This window comes from Coregonus lavaretus (assembly GCF_964263955.1).
Source record: "Coregonus lavaretus genome assembly, chromosome: 22".
Classification (NCBI taxonomy): domain Eukaryota; kingdom Metazoa; phylum Chordata; class Actinopteri; order Salmoniformes; family Salmonidae; genus Coregonus; species Coregonus lavaretus.
Window position 1 is genome coordinate 11,075,559 of NC_140009.1, and position 14,053 is coordinate 11,089,611.

Genomic DNA, 14,053 nt, shown 5'->3' on the forward strand with positions numbered 1-14,053 from the left:
ACTATGTTCCATACTTGCTTCACTTTCCTCTCCATCACTATCACCTACCATCTCTGACCCATTTTTTAACTAGGCAAGTCAGTTAAGAACAAATTCTTATCTACAATGACGGCCTACACTGGCCAAACCCGGACGACGCTGGGCCAATTGTGCGCCGCCCTATGGGACTCCCAATCACGGCCGGTTGTGATACAGCCTGGAATCGAACCAGGTAGTGACGCCTCAAGCGCTGAGATGCAGTGCCTTAGGCCACTCCGGAGCCCATTCACAGCACGCCCTCCGCCACACCGAGTAAAGTTTGTTTGTTTTTCAACGATTTCAAAAATCCCTGTCTGTTCGTCGACAAGCAGATCACGCCCGCGCCGTGTCCGACCTTAGAACCCGATCGGCTCCTCCCTAGCTTTACTCTGACTGGGCAGTTTTTCGAAGTATAAAATTCCCAGGCTCGTCGTTAACCATGGCCAAGCCACTCTTCAGAGAATGCGCTTGCGCAATGAGGTGTGGGAATTTCCAGCAGTAGGACGGAAAAGGTAAGGTGTTGAATGTTCGTGGCGTCTTTAGGATAAAAAAGGTTTTATAATAGCAGAAACATGAATGTGCACACCTCGCTTCTAACTCTACTCTCTGGACATAAGTGGAAATTGTTAAATACAAGCTTCTCGTGCGATGGAAAGCGAGCGAGTTAGCTTCGCAGAGATGGGCGTTCTGCCCTGGGCCAATGCAGTCACAGACCGACACAGCTGCTAGCTAGCTACTGTGGCTAACCTACATTAGCATCACGGCTTGCTAGTTCTTGCTTGTAAACGCAAGTTATACTGCGTACTCAGCTGATCACTGTGGTTAACGTTGATGTGTGGATTTATTGTTCAATTCGATGTAGAAATAGCTTTTTAATGGTTGTGGTTAGCTGGTGGGAACAGCGCATGTTAGCATAGCTAGCTAACCCAGCTAGTTATGTATTTTCAAATGTTAGCTAGCTACTACTAGCTAGCTAACTATCGTGCTAAGCGGAATACTAAAACAGCCCTTGCGCCGTTGGTCCTTACGTCAAGATCGTCAAATAGCCAGAGCTGCCACACATGGTGATTATTGCATAGTTGGCTAACTTAGCTTGTTCCAATTAGCTAATATTCGTTTGAGTCGTGTTTGTTAGCCAACCGTGCTCTCTAGCCAGCTAGCTCGAGAATGTCCCAACTAGCTAGCTACATGTCTAACGTTACCACACCCGGCGCAGTAGCAGTGATTTACTGATTCCATTTTCCACGAAAATATAGCAATCGCTTATGCTTTCCGATTTAGAAATCGTTGCATGTAAATTTAGCTAGCTAACTTTAGAGCGACCTGAAGGAATTGGCTAGATTGCTGAACAGCCTATTTGCAGCGCCATAGCTAGTCGAACGTTAGCTACATTTACGCAAACCCGAATGTCAAGAATATTGCTGTGAAATGCAGATTTGCGATGCATGCATAAAAATGGCATTTTGGGTCAGAGTTAACGTTGGTCATAATTAATTAAGCAGCATACCATGTACATGTAGCCATATGTTAGTGTTTTATTTGAACATTCATGCGAAGTGGATGCGAGTGCAGTTGCTGGCTAAATGGTTATGAAGTGTACTGAGGGTAAAAACATCCTTGCTCCGATACATCCTACACTGCACGTTTACAGTGTCAGTAGCAGAGTGGGTGTGTGGCACTCGCAAGTCTAGGCTACATATTCCCTTTCCCCCTCACACACACAGGTTAGTCAGATAATGCACTCCCTCCCTGTGCTCTCCAACCCATTTGTTTCAATGGGCCATTTTGCATGTCTGGAACATTTTGGCTGCTGCTGCTTCTGAGTCACCTGATGATGTCAGCATTGCATTCTCTTTGCAGGCTGGATGAGTCTAGAGAAAGAGAGGATGTGTCCCAAGCTCGATATATCATCCTCATTGGCACAGTGAAGTGTCATGTGCGCAAGTGTGTGTGTTCATTATCCAACAGCATATCCCTCTTTGTCGTTGCAGCTTGGAGTTGGATCAGAAAAGGCCCAGCATCATGATTGTGCCCCTCTCTGCCCAGTGACCTTGAACTCACCTCCGGGCACTTCTCAGGACCACCAAATTGTCAACCACCAGCCCCCTCTGGCCTCATCTCATTCCCCACATTTTCCCTGGAGAGCCCACATGGACTGACAGCTAAAATAAATAACCAGAGATGCCCAAAAGCAGATGGTGGGCCTACAGGCAAGAGCCTAACCACCCCAACCAGGAAGCAGTTAAATTCAAATCCTACCAATCCCCTCTCATCTAAAGCATAGTGAGGGCTTCCTGATTGAGCTCAGAGGTGCATTTTTCAAAATCCTCTGTGGAGTGTATTTGTGTCTGTCCTGAGATGTCAGCAGAGAGGGGCTGCTGAAAGTGTCATCCTGGGCATGAGAGAGGGAGTGAGGAAGGGGTGTCACGGCTGAAGCAGTCTACTGCCGCGCCGCCAATGGATGCCAAACTGCAAGAGGACCTGTTCCGGAGGTACGTGGCGTGCCTGGAGAGGCGGCTGGAGGACGGTGGGGGGAATGCGGTCCCTGGGGGAGGCACCTCGGAGTGGGGCAGCGAGGCCCTACTCTCCACAGCCACAGCCCTGCTGGGGGCCTACCAACCAGACCCGGGCCAGAGGTTCCGCATGGTGCGCTTCTATGAGGTGGTGGAGAACGCCATTCGCTGCCTGAGAGGCTGCAGTCTGCGGTGCCTGGAGAGAGCCTTCCTCACCCTGGAGACTGTTTGCACCAACCTGCTGCTCTTCCCCTGGAAGAAAGAGTTCCGCTGCATCAAGGTACAGTACCCGTCATCTAAAGATACTGGACTGAATGTGTTCCTGTCATCAGGCTTTGTGCAGGTGGCAGGATTGTTGTAGTATATTAATATGGTCCCTGAGGTTAAACATAGTATGCATTACAATTAATTTGCAGGAATGCTCCGTAACTCTCTGTCCTCCTTATCCCCCCTTGTAGACCTTCACAGGCCCGTACGTCTACCTTCTCCAGTCTGCCGTGTGCGATGCTGATCTCCGCTCCCTCCTGCGTTCTATGGGCTACTCCCGTGACCATGAGCTCCAGTTCCACGTCCGGGACCACGCTTGTGGCCCGGCCCACCTCCGACAGCTAGCCTTTGAGCTCTTCCTGGCCCAGGCCGAGTGTCGTCTCCTGGGGGAGGTGGTGACTCTGGCCCGGGGCTCAGCCTCTGAGCTGGAAGCCCTGGAGCAACGGAGGGGCTGCCGGGATGACGCGGCCGGCTGTGCTGAGGTCCTCCGACGGCGAGACAGCCTCGGGGCCGACATGACCCGCCTCTCGGTGCGACCGATGGCCATACCTCACCATCTGAGGAGAGGGGGAAGGCCGTCCAAGTCGGTGGATGTTACGGATGGAGCTGGGAATTGGCACGCGGCCTCTAAGCCTGTCCTGAAAGCCTCTCTGAGCCTGAGGAAGGAGCCGCTGTTTGTGGACGTGGAAGAGGACATGAAGGATGAGATCATCAGGCCCAGCACATCCATGTTCTCTGTGGCTGACCCACCTTCCTACAACCCTGTGGCTGACTTCTTCCCTATCCAATCACCTCCTTCGGTCGACGCTTACTCCTCCTACCACCTCTCCTCATTGGATGAGATTGATCTGTACACAGAGAGGGGTGGGCCTAGGGTCGGAGGTCGACAGACACCTTCCAGACCTCCATCCAGGGAGCCCCGGGATGCCAGGGACAGCTGGGCACTCAAAACCCACATTGGACTCACCTCTCCGGGGGTGAAGTGTCAGGGTTGTGGCCTGGGCTGCTCCAGTCTGACCTCCTGCCCCAGGTGTGAAATGATCCTGTGCCAGGCCTGTCACGACATCGACCCCTCCCCCTGTTGCGGCCTGCAGGACTACCCCAACCCCAAATCACCCCGCCCCGTGGACGGCTACCTCCCCATCAAGGAGAAGCTGTCAGTCTACTCCAACACCCACTCCCCACACCCCCACATTCACCCCCTCACTCCCCCTCACCCCCAGATGGTGGAGAAACCCCTCGTGACCACTAAAATGTTTCCCTGCAAGTCGGTTGCCATGGCGTCGGCCATGGTAGCCAATAGCGACCGAGCAAGCCTGGGGGGGTCGAGGTGCGGGTTCTGTAACAAGCCGGGCGCGTCACACACCTGCGTGAACTGCTCCAAGGTGTCATGTGACACGTGCATGAGCCTGTACGCTAAAGACGTGTGCACCCGTAAAAAACCCCAGCACAGCTTTGTCCCCAACCATCAGCTCAACTTTAAGTCTGGAACTGTATCACATCTGGTCTACCGATGAGCCAGGAACAACAGGGAGTGGACTCTCTCTTTTCACTCCTCTCTCTCTATCATTTCTATTTACCTCTCTTACCTGCTCCTGTTCTCTCTTCCTTCTCTCATTACTTTCTCACCCTTCCCTTGAACTCTCCCCCACTCTCTCTTCCCTCCCTCTATCAATTGTATGGCTCTGGAATACACATGATCATAGGGAGTCGTATCTCCTGCCTCAGTCTCTCTGCCTTGTAAAAGATCAGGCTTTTTTAACTGCTTCCTCTTCTTCCTTACCTCACCACCCCGCTTTAGCTTAGTCACGTGACGTCGTAGTGCTTCCTAACCCCTCAAATCTAGTCCTCGAAGTGAAACGGGGAAAAAGCCAGAGCCATCCGGCTCGTAGGAAAACAAAACACAAATGCTGACTTAACTTCTCAGCTGTGGACACTCCCTGGTAGATGTGTTATAGACTTCTGGAATTGGATTATGTTCACTGAGGACCCTTTTTAAACTTGAAAAACCAATGGGGAAAAAAACAAGAACAGTAAGCGTACACTGGAATTCAATAGTATATATTTTCAATGGTTATTCATTCTGTAGTTCAATGTGATACTGTTGGGTGGGGCTGGGGTGAACGTTTGGGGGAGGGGGTGGTTTAAAGGGATATTTTGAGAGACAATGGTTGGCTGCCATAAGTCTATTTAAAGAACAATGTTTAAAGTGTATGGCCGAGGTTTACATGTTGCTGTTGAAATTTTGTTTGATTGATTGACTCCTTACTGGTAGATAACCTATTCTTGTATCAGTTTCTCTAAATCTGTTACTCTGTCTATCCATATCACTTCCATATTCACAACACACCTAACTCCTCAAGCTCAAAGTGCTACTTCGCTGATAAGTCGCACAGTTTCTATTGGAGATGGCTGTTGTTTGGAAAGCCAATAACCTGTAAAGCACCCTGGGAAATGAAGTCTTAAGCCGGTGACAGTCCCGGAACTATAACAAAACTTCACCCAATCACTCCAGCAGTACAGGCATTACCAAGGTCTTTGCTACACTGGCACTTAGACACTCAAGGTTGAAGTTTCCTTTCTAGGACCAGTTTACCCTTAAATTCCCAGGTGGAAAATCTCCAAACTGACCTTAGATCTGTGTTTGGAGACAACATCTTCCTACTCCCATTTAGACAGCATGTATAACCTGACACAGTTCAGTCTGTCTACCTCATGGTCAAGAGGGAGCTGCAGCTCATATTGAACAGGTGTTATTTTAACTCCACTAAACATACTCTTGGGCAAACGTCATGACACTTCACACTGAAATCCCTATATGGTGAGTGATGTCACAAGTGTTTGCGGAGTACACAGGACTGTCAATTCAGTCAAGTGGAAGCATCAGCTCTCCCTCTGAGATATCAGTTTAATAAAGAGATGTGTTGATAAGGTTATAGATTTGAAAAGGACACAACACAGGACAAAAAGGGAAGGGTTTGTTTCTGACTGATGAACCCAACTGGCCATTGCTGCCTTAGGCGATATTATACTGTCAACAATACCTCCAGATAGAGAAGGGTGATTTTTATCAGCATCTTTTAACTATTCTAAATCAATCTCTAGACCTAGGCACTTAGCCTGCTCTCAGATCGGTATGTGCTTTAGAGAAGTCCAATGAATATCATTGTCATGCCATACACACAACGGAACTCAGAGAAGTTGGCTAAAGGACTTTGAGAACTAGGAACAGGCTACTAGGCAGTTATTGTAGATGTGAAAGGGTCTGGATAGGTAGTCTATTTTGGATATAGCTCAACTATCATCTCTGAAGGGAATGTGCAGTTCAGAATGTGCCATAAGTGCATAGTTGGTAGGGACCAGGGAGTGATTTGTAATTGAGCACCATATTAGGTCTGTCATTCACCTCTAACATCCCCTCATTTTAGAACAAGTAATAAGTGTAAGCAATATGGTGGACATAAGGAATTCCATCAAATTGCTCACTTCTTCAAGAGAAGCAACTCAACGGATCCCCAATGGAGTCCGTTTTAATAAGGCCAACTGAAATCTCAAATTAAGCCTTGTTCAAAAACTGTTAAAATACATCCTTTTCTCATTGGCTTAATTGCTGAAGTGACTTGGTGAAAGCTAAGTAGAGGAATGCTTATTTTTCCCAATTGCATTAGATTTGTTTTTACCTCAAGGAAGGATGCATCTCAAATGTTTTTGTTGTTGCTGCCGATAGGTTGAAATGTCTTTCCGCAGTGGCCTTAGGGAGCAGTGCAATTCACCTTTGACCTCTTTCTCCTCCATCTAGTGATGTTTCCTAAAGGGCCAAGGAGAGAATGGGTATGTCCCAATACTAATTTGTGGGCTCCTTTCCAAGAGCTCTCACCAGGGCCCGTATCTACAAAGCGTCTCAGAGTAGGAGTGCTGATCTAGAATCAGTTAAGCTTTTTAAATCAAAATGAGTAATATTATAGAGACAGATGCTAGATTATCAGTCCTACTCTGAGACCCTTTGTGGATATGGGCCCCAGGCTCTGAGAGGACCAGGTGGGTTGATCTCCATTTGGCTCTCACCTCCCAGTGTGTTTGTCAAACAGACAGATTCTGTTCAGAGTATCACATATTTACAATGCCTGCAAACATGTTAAACATCTCAGGAGCCAATATGAGACAATTAAAATCTCTAAAGAATCTGTAGTGAATATGCATAACAGAAACACTGTTGTCCTCACGGAATAGGGTGCCATTTGTTAGGCCACCATTTGTATTTATTTTTCCACAAACTTCCTATGTGACAGAGAAATCAATCATCCCTTGTCCCTCTTCTCGCTCTATGGTTCTCACCAGTATGAAAAGTGGTGGTGTTGTCTGTATAGCCCCCACACACACCGAGGAGAATTGCACAAGGGGCTTCTTCCACATTGCAGCCGACAGTACAGGCGACTGATTCATCTACTAAAACCCTTGCATCATAAATAACTACTCATTATTATTTGTAGATCAGTCAGTCACAATTTACCCATGATACAGTACGTTTTTGATCCTCTCGAACACTGTAATGTCTGTGTTGAGTGGTTCAAATTCCACCAGTGGAGGCTGGTGGGAGGAGCTATAGGACGGGCTCATTGTAATGGCTGGAATGGAATAAATGGAAAATATATGGAAACCACAGTGACTCCGTTACATTTGTTCCATTCCAGCCATTACAATGAGCCCGTCCTCCTATAGCCCCTCCCACCAGTTTCCTGAACCCCACTATCACTACAGGCCATACAAGGGGGAGGGGAAGGGAAAATAGCCTAAATTGTTAGTTGATGAAAGTATATATAAATCTCTCTCTCATATATATATATGAAAACGTCAATGAATAAATTAGATTTTATAAAATAATTTCAAGAATAAAATAAAAAACCTGTGTTTTGTGTCCTTTTTGTTCATAGTGCACTGCGAAGTAACATCTCACTGCCTAGGGAGATCGCAGGAATATTAAAACACCAGTTTTCATTGCAAAACGTATTGCACCTGTTTCCGCTAATGAATACACCCCAGTTGGTAATGTTCCTACCTGGATTGGGTCATACCAACTCACTTAGCCAGAGAAGTGACGTTGGCCGTGTTTGAGATCATCAAAACGACTGCAGGCGACAGCCGACTGACTGATCTACAAATACTGACTGACAGATTTACCCAACACTTTGCGGTTTCGATCCTCTCGAAGACGGCCATTAAGTTTGAAACTATGAGCGATTTCTGAAGTGAGTAGGCCTAATACACTCAATACTTTTAATGACTGCAAAATGCAGAATAATTAGTGGACCTTGTAAACTAAATGTTGTATAGTCTCATCAACGAAGTGCTTGTCTGAGAGGAAATATTAATATGATGGTGAAAATGAAATCAAACATAGGAACGTAAAGCTGCACTAGCTTGGGCAGTCGCTAGCAGTGTTGCCAACTTAGCGACTTTGTTGCTATATTTAGCGAGTATTCAGACCCCTCTAGCGACACATTTTCAAAAAAGCAACTAGCGACTTTTTCAGGTGTTTTTGGAGACTGACGTGAAAGCACGTATTGTTCTTACTCTTCTCAGCGAGCAGCGGGGGCTGCCATGGGCCCCACCCCCGTCCCAAAGCACTCACAGGCGGCCCAGTCCTCGCGCAGCAGTCCCTCCCAGCTGCAGTCAGAGCAGGAGATATTCACCCCTCCGCGTCCAGACTGCAAATGAATCGCGCATTCAGGGCAGGATGTAAATGTATTTTTTAAAAGAATAGACAGAAGAAAGTTCATTTTTAGTTCTAAACATATTTAGGGTGTTTTTTACTCACTTTTTGTCTCGCCCAAGACGTTATTCCTCTCCTACAGCGTCCATCACAATTACATGCACATGGCCAATTAGGCATATTAGGCGATGACGTCATTTAGCGACTTTTAGGACAGTCAATAGCTACTTTCCTTACTGAGGAGTTGGCAACACTGGAGTGGGCTTTATGGCGCTCCACAATCGTCTGGGCTTGATGTGCTCAGCCGGTAATTCAGGCGGCAAAGGCTTCGATTTCCTCCTGAAATAGATTTTAATAGCGAGAAGGCGTACTTTTCTTTATGAAACATAATTTTCCTCCACCACGAAACAGTTACAGTTTTTCTCAGTCGCTTTGGTGCATTTCTTAGATCAAAAGTGCAATTCTTGATACTACTTATACAAATTCCAAATCATCTAGTCACTTGTGCACATCATTAAAGCAATTTCTTATTCCTTTGAACAAATTGCAATTGCTTTTGTACATATTGCAATTGATAATGTACAAGTGTCAGCTTTTTTCCACATTTTCAATTGCTCATGTCATGTTGATCAAAATATAGTAGATGGTTCTCTGTTGAATAGTCTTACCCCTCAAAACATCTAGGCATTAGTTCCTTGCATAAGCCATTACATGCAAAATTGTTGAACTACTTGTCATAAACTGTCAAGCATAGTTTTATACATTTCTATTAGACCTTTTGTACAAAAACGTAAATTGCTGAATCGTGCAGGTGAAATTAACCCTCACTCATGAAGGAATGTAAAGTGTTAGTTCAACCAACAATCAACCAGTTGTCTAAATTGCTCAAAGGTGCATCTCATGAAGAATCAATTGGCAAGCATATATAGACAGACCACAACACAGAGTTGCAATTTTCCAATAATGGATGGACCAGGAAACGAACAGGGTCAACAGCCAAGAGGAGGAAGAAGAGGAGCAAGGATGCGTGGTGGAAGGCAAAACAGAGGAAGAGGCAGAAGAGGACATAGGCGCATATCTGATGACATAAGGGCCACTATTGTAGACCATGTTGTCAATCATGGCCTTACAATGGCTGAGGCGGGTCGAAGGGTGCAGCCGAATATTGGGAGATCAACCGTGTCCTCAATAGTACAAACGCTTCGAAGAGAGAACAGGTATGTCCACCAATGTACAGTGCACTGTTACGGTATATAAGCAGTATACTGTATACTTCCTACAATGCTTCATATTACAGTAGTCCACTTGTATTTCACAGCATACAGAAATATACTCTATACAGATACATACTGCACCTTACATGCACCCACCTGTATGTTTTACAGTAAAATGTGTGTTCGCATAGTTTTTGTCTATGCGAAAGTGTGCGATGCATCACTGCATTTTTCCACACATAGGACTGCAAGATTACCTCAAACCGGTGGCAGAGGACGCCTTTTCACACCTTAACAGGAGGAGGCTATTTGCACCATGGTCCGAGCAAACAATGCCATGAGACTCAGGGAAATACAAAGGACCATTATAGAAGACAACGATGTCTTTGAAAACATCCATACGGTTAGCATCTCAACCATCGACAGGGTGCTGCATAGAAACCAGATGAGTATGAAACAGCTGTACCGTGTACCATTCCAAAGGAATGAGGACAGAGTTAAGGAGCTACGGTACCAGTATGTACAGGTAAAACATATATCTATGTAACTACTTTACAGCAACATTTTATAGTGTTACATAGTACAGTAAGCATAAACTGCACACATTTCCATTGCTGTGGAAGGAACATGCAATATATGTACATTTTATGTCACTCTTCCTTACCAAAACAAATTCAACTGTGTGTTCTGGGATATAGCGTATAATGGAGTTGGAATCAAGTGAACCCTCTCACAACTTTGTATACGTGGATGAGGCTGGCTTCAACCTGACCAAATGCAGAAGGCGGGGTCGGAATATCATCGGTCACAGAGCTACTGTGGATTTGCCAGGCCAACGGGGAGGAAATATCACCATGTGTGCTGCTATTTCGGAGCATGGTGTCCTAACCCATATCCCCCTTTTAGGGCCATACAACACCCAGCATCTACTCAACTTTTTAGAGACTCTCTACAGGGCTCTCATCCCTGATGATGAGAGGGGTCTGTTTAGAGAGGATTTGCCAAAGTATGTGGTCATTTGTGATAATGTGAGTTTCCATCGATCAAACATCATAAGGCAATGGTTTGTGACCCACCCGAGGATGCTCATAGAATTCCTCCCACCTTATTCACCATTCCTTAACCCAATTGAGGAGTTCTTTTCAGCATGGAGGTGGAAGGTGTACGATCGTCAGCCACACACGCAGATGACCCTGCTGGCTGCAATGGATGCAGCATGTGAGGACACCACAGTAGACGCCTGCAGAGGATGGATAAGGCATTCCAAAAGATTCTTTCCACGTTGCATTGGAAGGGAAAATATCCGGTGTGATGTGGATGAGAATATGTGGGCTGACAGACAGGAACATCTGGATGTGTAGAGACAGCACTAGAACAGTGCTGTGGGCAAAGTTGTGCCTTAGGGGTGGTTTCCTGTGTTTCTTTCTAATTTAGTTTTTTTTCCTTTGTGCCCCTTGGGTTGTCCAGTCTCTTTCAATCAATAACCCACATACAGTAATATGTAAATAGTACTGTTGAAATTGATAAATGCCATAGAAGTGCAGCCTTGTGCATTTTCAATACAGTAACTGTCATCCAAACTGTAGCCTAAGTTTACATCAGGTAATAATGTCAAAGTACACAGTTCCATTGACAACATGCCTAAACATTTTGACAACCTTGTTCGTGAACAATGACTCAATGACTTATCATTCTGATGACACTGACATGATCATTGGCATGAATATTTACTTTTGAGAGATCTACTAAGGATTTTTAGTGACTGACTAGCTTTAGAAACATATCTATTGTATATTGCAGTTTGTACAAATTGTTCTGAGAAATGCACTTATTATTTTGCACATGTTAGGGATGATGTGAAAAATGCACCAAAGCGACAGAGAAAAACTGTAATTCAGCCTCATTTACTGCCTTTTTAAAAAACTTAGCCAATATGGCTGACTTGCTTAAACAAATGTGGTTTCTAATGACAATTGAGATGTACAAACTATGGCATAAGGAAACAACAAGCGGATAAGTGGCAATCCGTAATTTCGATTAAGACATTAATGAGCGAGCTAGGATGGACGTAGTCAATATAACTATTTGTTTAGCACTTTTGAAAAGTACAGCGACAGAATTCAGAACATGGGCCGTTCTTACAGTGTTCTCCCTGTACACCATGTCAGAACCGTAGGCAATGAAAGCTCTTACAATATTCAATGATATCATTTATCTAAAACAGGTTATAGGCTACATGTGCACCACCAGGTCAGAACAGTAGGTGAAATTAAGAGGGGTAAATAGACCCAATCATTATGGTGATGCACATGGGCTACTAACATCTTACTACACAACATACACTTAGTATTACTTTCTTAGCTAAAGTATACATATCTCCCTGGCATATCACATAAAGCAGCATACAATACATTTTTGGACTCACGTTGTTGTGCTGTGCTCACTTGAACAGGAAGGTGGCACGGCAGTCTTTTGTGTGCAAATTTTGTCATCAAAGAAATAGAAAGAGGCCACATTTACAATTCCGAGTTGGATGATCGTTCAAAACGTATTTTCCCAGTCGGAGCTAGTTTATTCCCAACTTCCCAGTTGTCTTGAACTCACTGAAGTCAAGTGTTCGCAGTTCCGAGTAAATCATGCTTCATTGACAGCATGACCAATGTTGAATGTTTATAATTTTAAACTTGGAAAAGAGCCCCTTAATCCCAGATTTTGGACCACACAGCCACTCCACTGAATAGCAGGCTACTGATTGCTTTGTAATGCTTGCAGTTAGCCACTGTCACCGATTCCTTCCAAACCACTCATTGATGAATTTGCGATTTCCAACTTGTTGTGTAATGTTTATGTCCAATGGCTGATGAGCACCGATACGTTTTATCTATAATTTCTCTTCATACGACAAGGATTAAAAAGGATTTGCCAGTAGATTGTCGACTTGATTCATGATGATGACTGCTAGCTAAGATTTTGAAAGTATGATGTTCACATGATCAGTCCAATCAAAGCTACTGTACATATAACGTGATTTGATTTTATCTGTGGCCAATGACCTTGAGCCTTCTTGGATGGGCACTTCTAATGTAACTCAATGGCAGCACCCAAGGGGCTTGAATATTCTAGCCCTACCCTTAGACTTGGCGGTGACGTAGTGTCCCTATGAGTGACAGAACACTGAGCCAATCACAGCGCAACGCTCCGTATTTTCTGCTGGCTTGCCCCACCACCACAGAAAGCACTGAGCTAGGCTGAAACACCTGCATTTTGGAGCTGCCTTACTCAAGAAAACAAAAATGAGACCATGTTTGTATGCGGCTTTATTAACTCAATGATATATATTTTATTTTACGTTGTTTGCAAACTGATATGTGACACAAATTAATGCCAAAATAACATGCAAAACAGGCAAGCCCACCTACCCTGAATGACGGGTCACCACTGGTTCTTTCTATTAAGGCAAGTTGTCCAGGTCCTGATGCAACAAAGTATCCCAAACCATCACACTACCACCACCATGCTTGACCGTTCTTACTTTGGAATGCAGTGTTTGGTTTTCGCCAGGCATAATGGGACCCATGTCGTCCAAGAAGTTATACTTTTGACTCATCTGTCCATAGAACAATCTTCCAAGAGTCTTGATGATCATGCAGGTGCTTCCAGGTGCTCATACCAACGGTCAAGCATGGTGTTGGTAGTGTGATAGTTTGGGGATGCTTTGCTGCCTTAGGAACTGGACAACTTGCCTTAATAGAAGGAACCATGAATTCTGCCCTGTATCAGAGAATTCTACAGGAGAATGTCAGGCCATCCATTTGTGAGCTGAAGCTGAAGCGCAGCTGGGTAATGCAGCAAGACAATGATCCAAAACACATTCAAGTCTACATGAAAATGGTTAAAAAGCAACACATTTCACGTTTTGGAATGGCCTAGTCAAAGTACTGACCTAATCCCAATTGAGATGTTGTGGCAGGACTTGAAACGAGAAGTTCATGCTTGAAAACCCACAAATGTCGATGAGTTAAAGCAGTTCTGCATGCAAGTGGGCCAAAATTCCTCCACAGTGATGTGAGAGACTGATCAACAACTAGAGGAAGCATTTGGTTGCAGTCATTGCAGCTAAAGGTAGCACAACCAGTTATTGGGTGTAAGGGGGCAATTACTTTTTCACACAGGGGAATTGGGTGTTGCATAACTTTGTTAATTAATTAAATAAAATAAGTACAATTTGTTTTTGTTATTTGTAAACTCAGGTTCCCTTTATCTAATAGTAGGTTTTGGTTAAAGATTTTATAACATTCAGTATCAAACATACCAAAAATAGAGAAAATCAG

At 44.8% G+C, this 14,053-nt stretch overlaps 1 protein-coding gene across 1 annotated transcript; it reads left to right on the plus strand.

Moving 5' to 3' along the window:
• Window positions 1-444: 444 nt before the first annotated feature.
• Window positions 445-5,117, plus strand: spata2 (spermatogenesis associated 2). Its single transcript, XM_084187239.1, has 3 exons — window positions 445-530; window positions 2,010-2,811; window positions 2,990-5,117. Exons 2-3 carry the CDS (start codon window positions 2,476-2,478, stop codon window positions 4,313-4,315), a joined length of 1,662 nt encoding a protein of 553 aa, XP_084043365.1. The 5' UTR covers window positions 445-530; window positions 2,010-2,475; the 3' UTR covers window positions 4,316-5,117.
• Window positions 5,118-14,053: the final 8,936 nt, after the last annotated feature.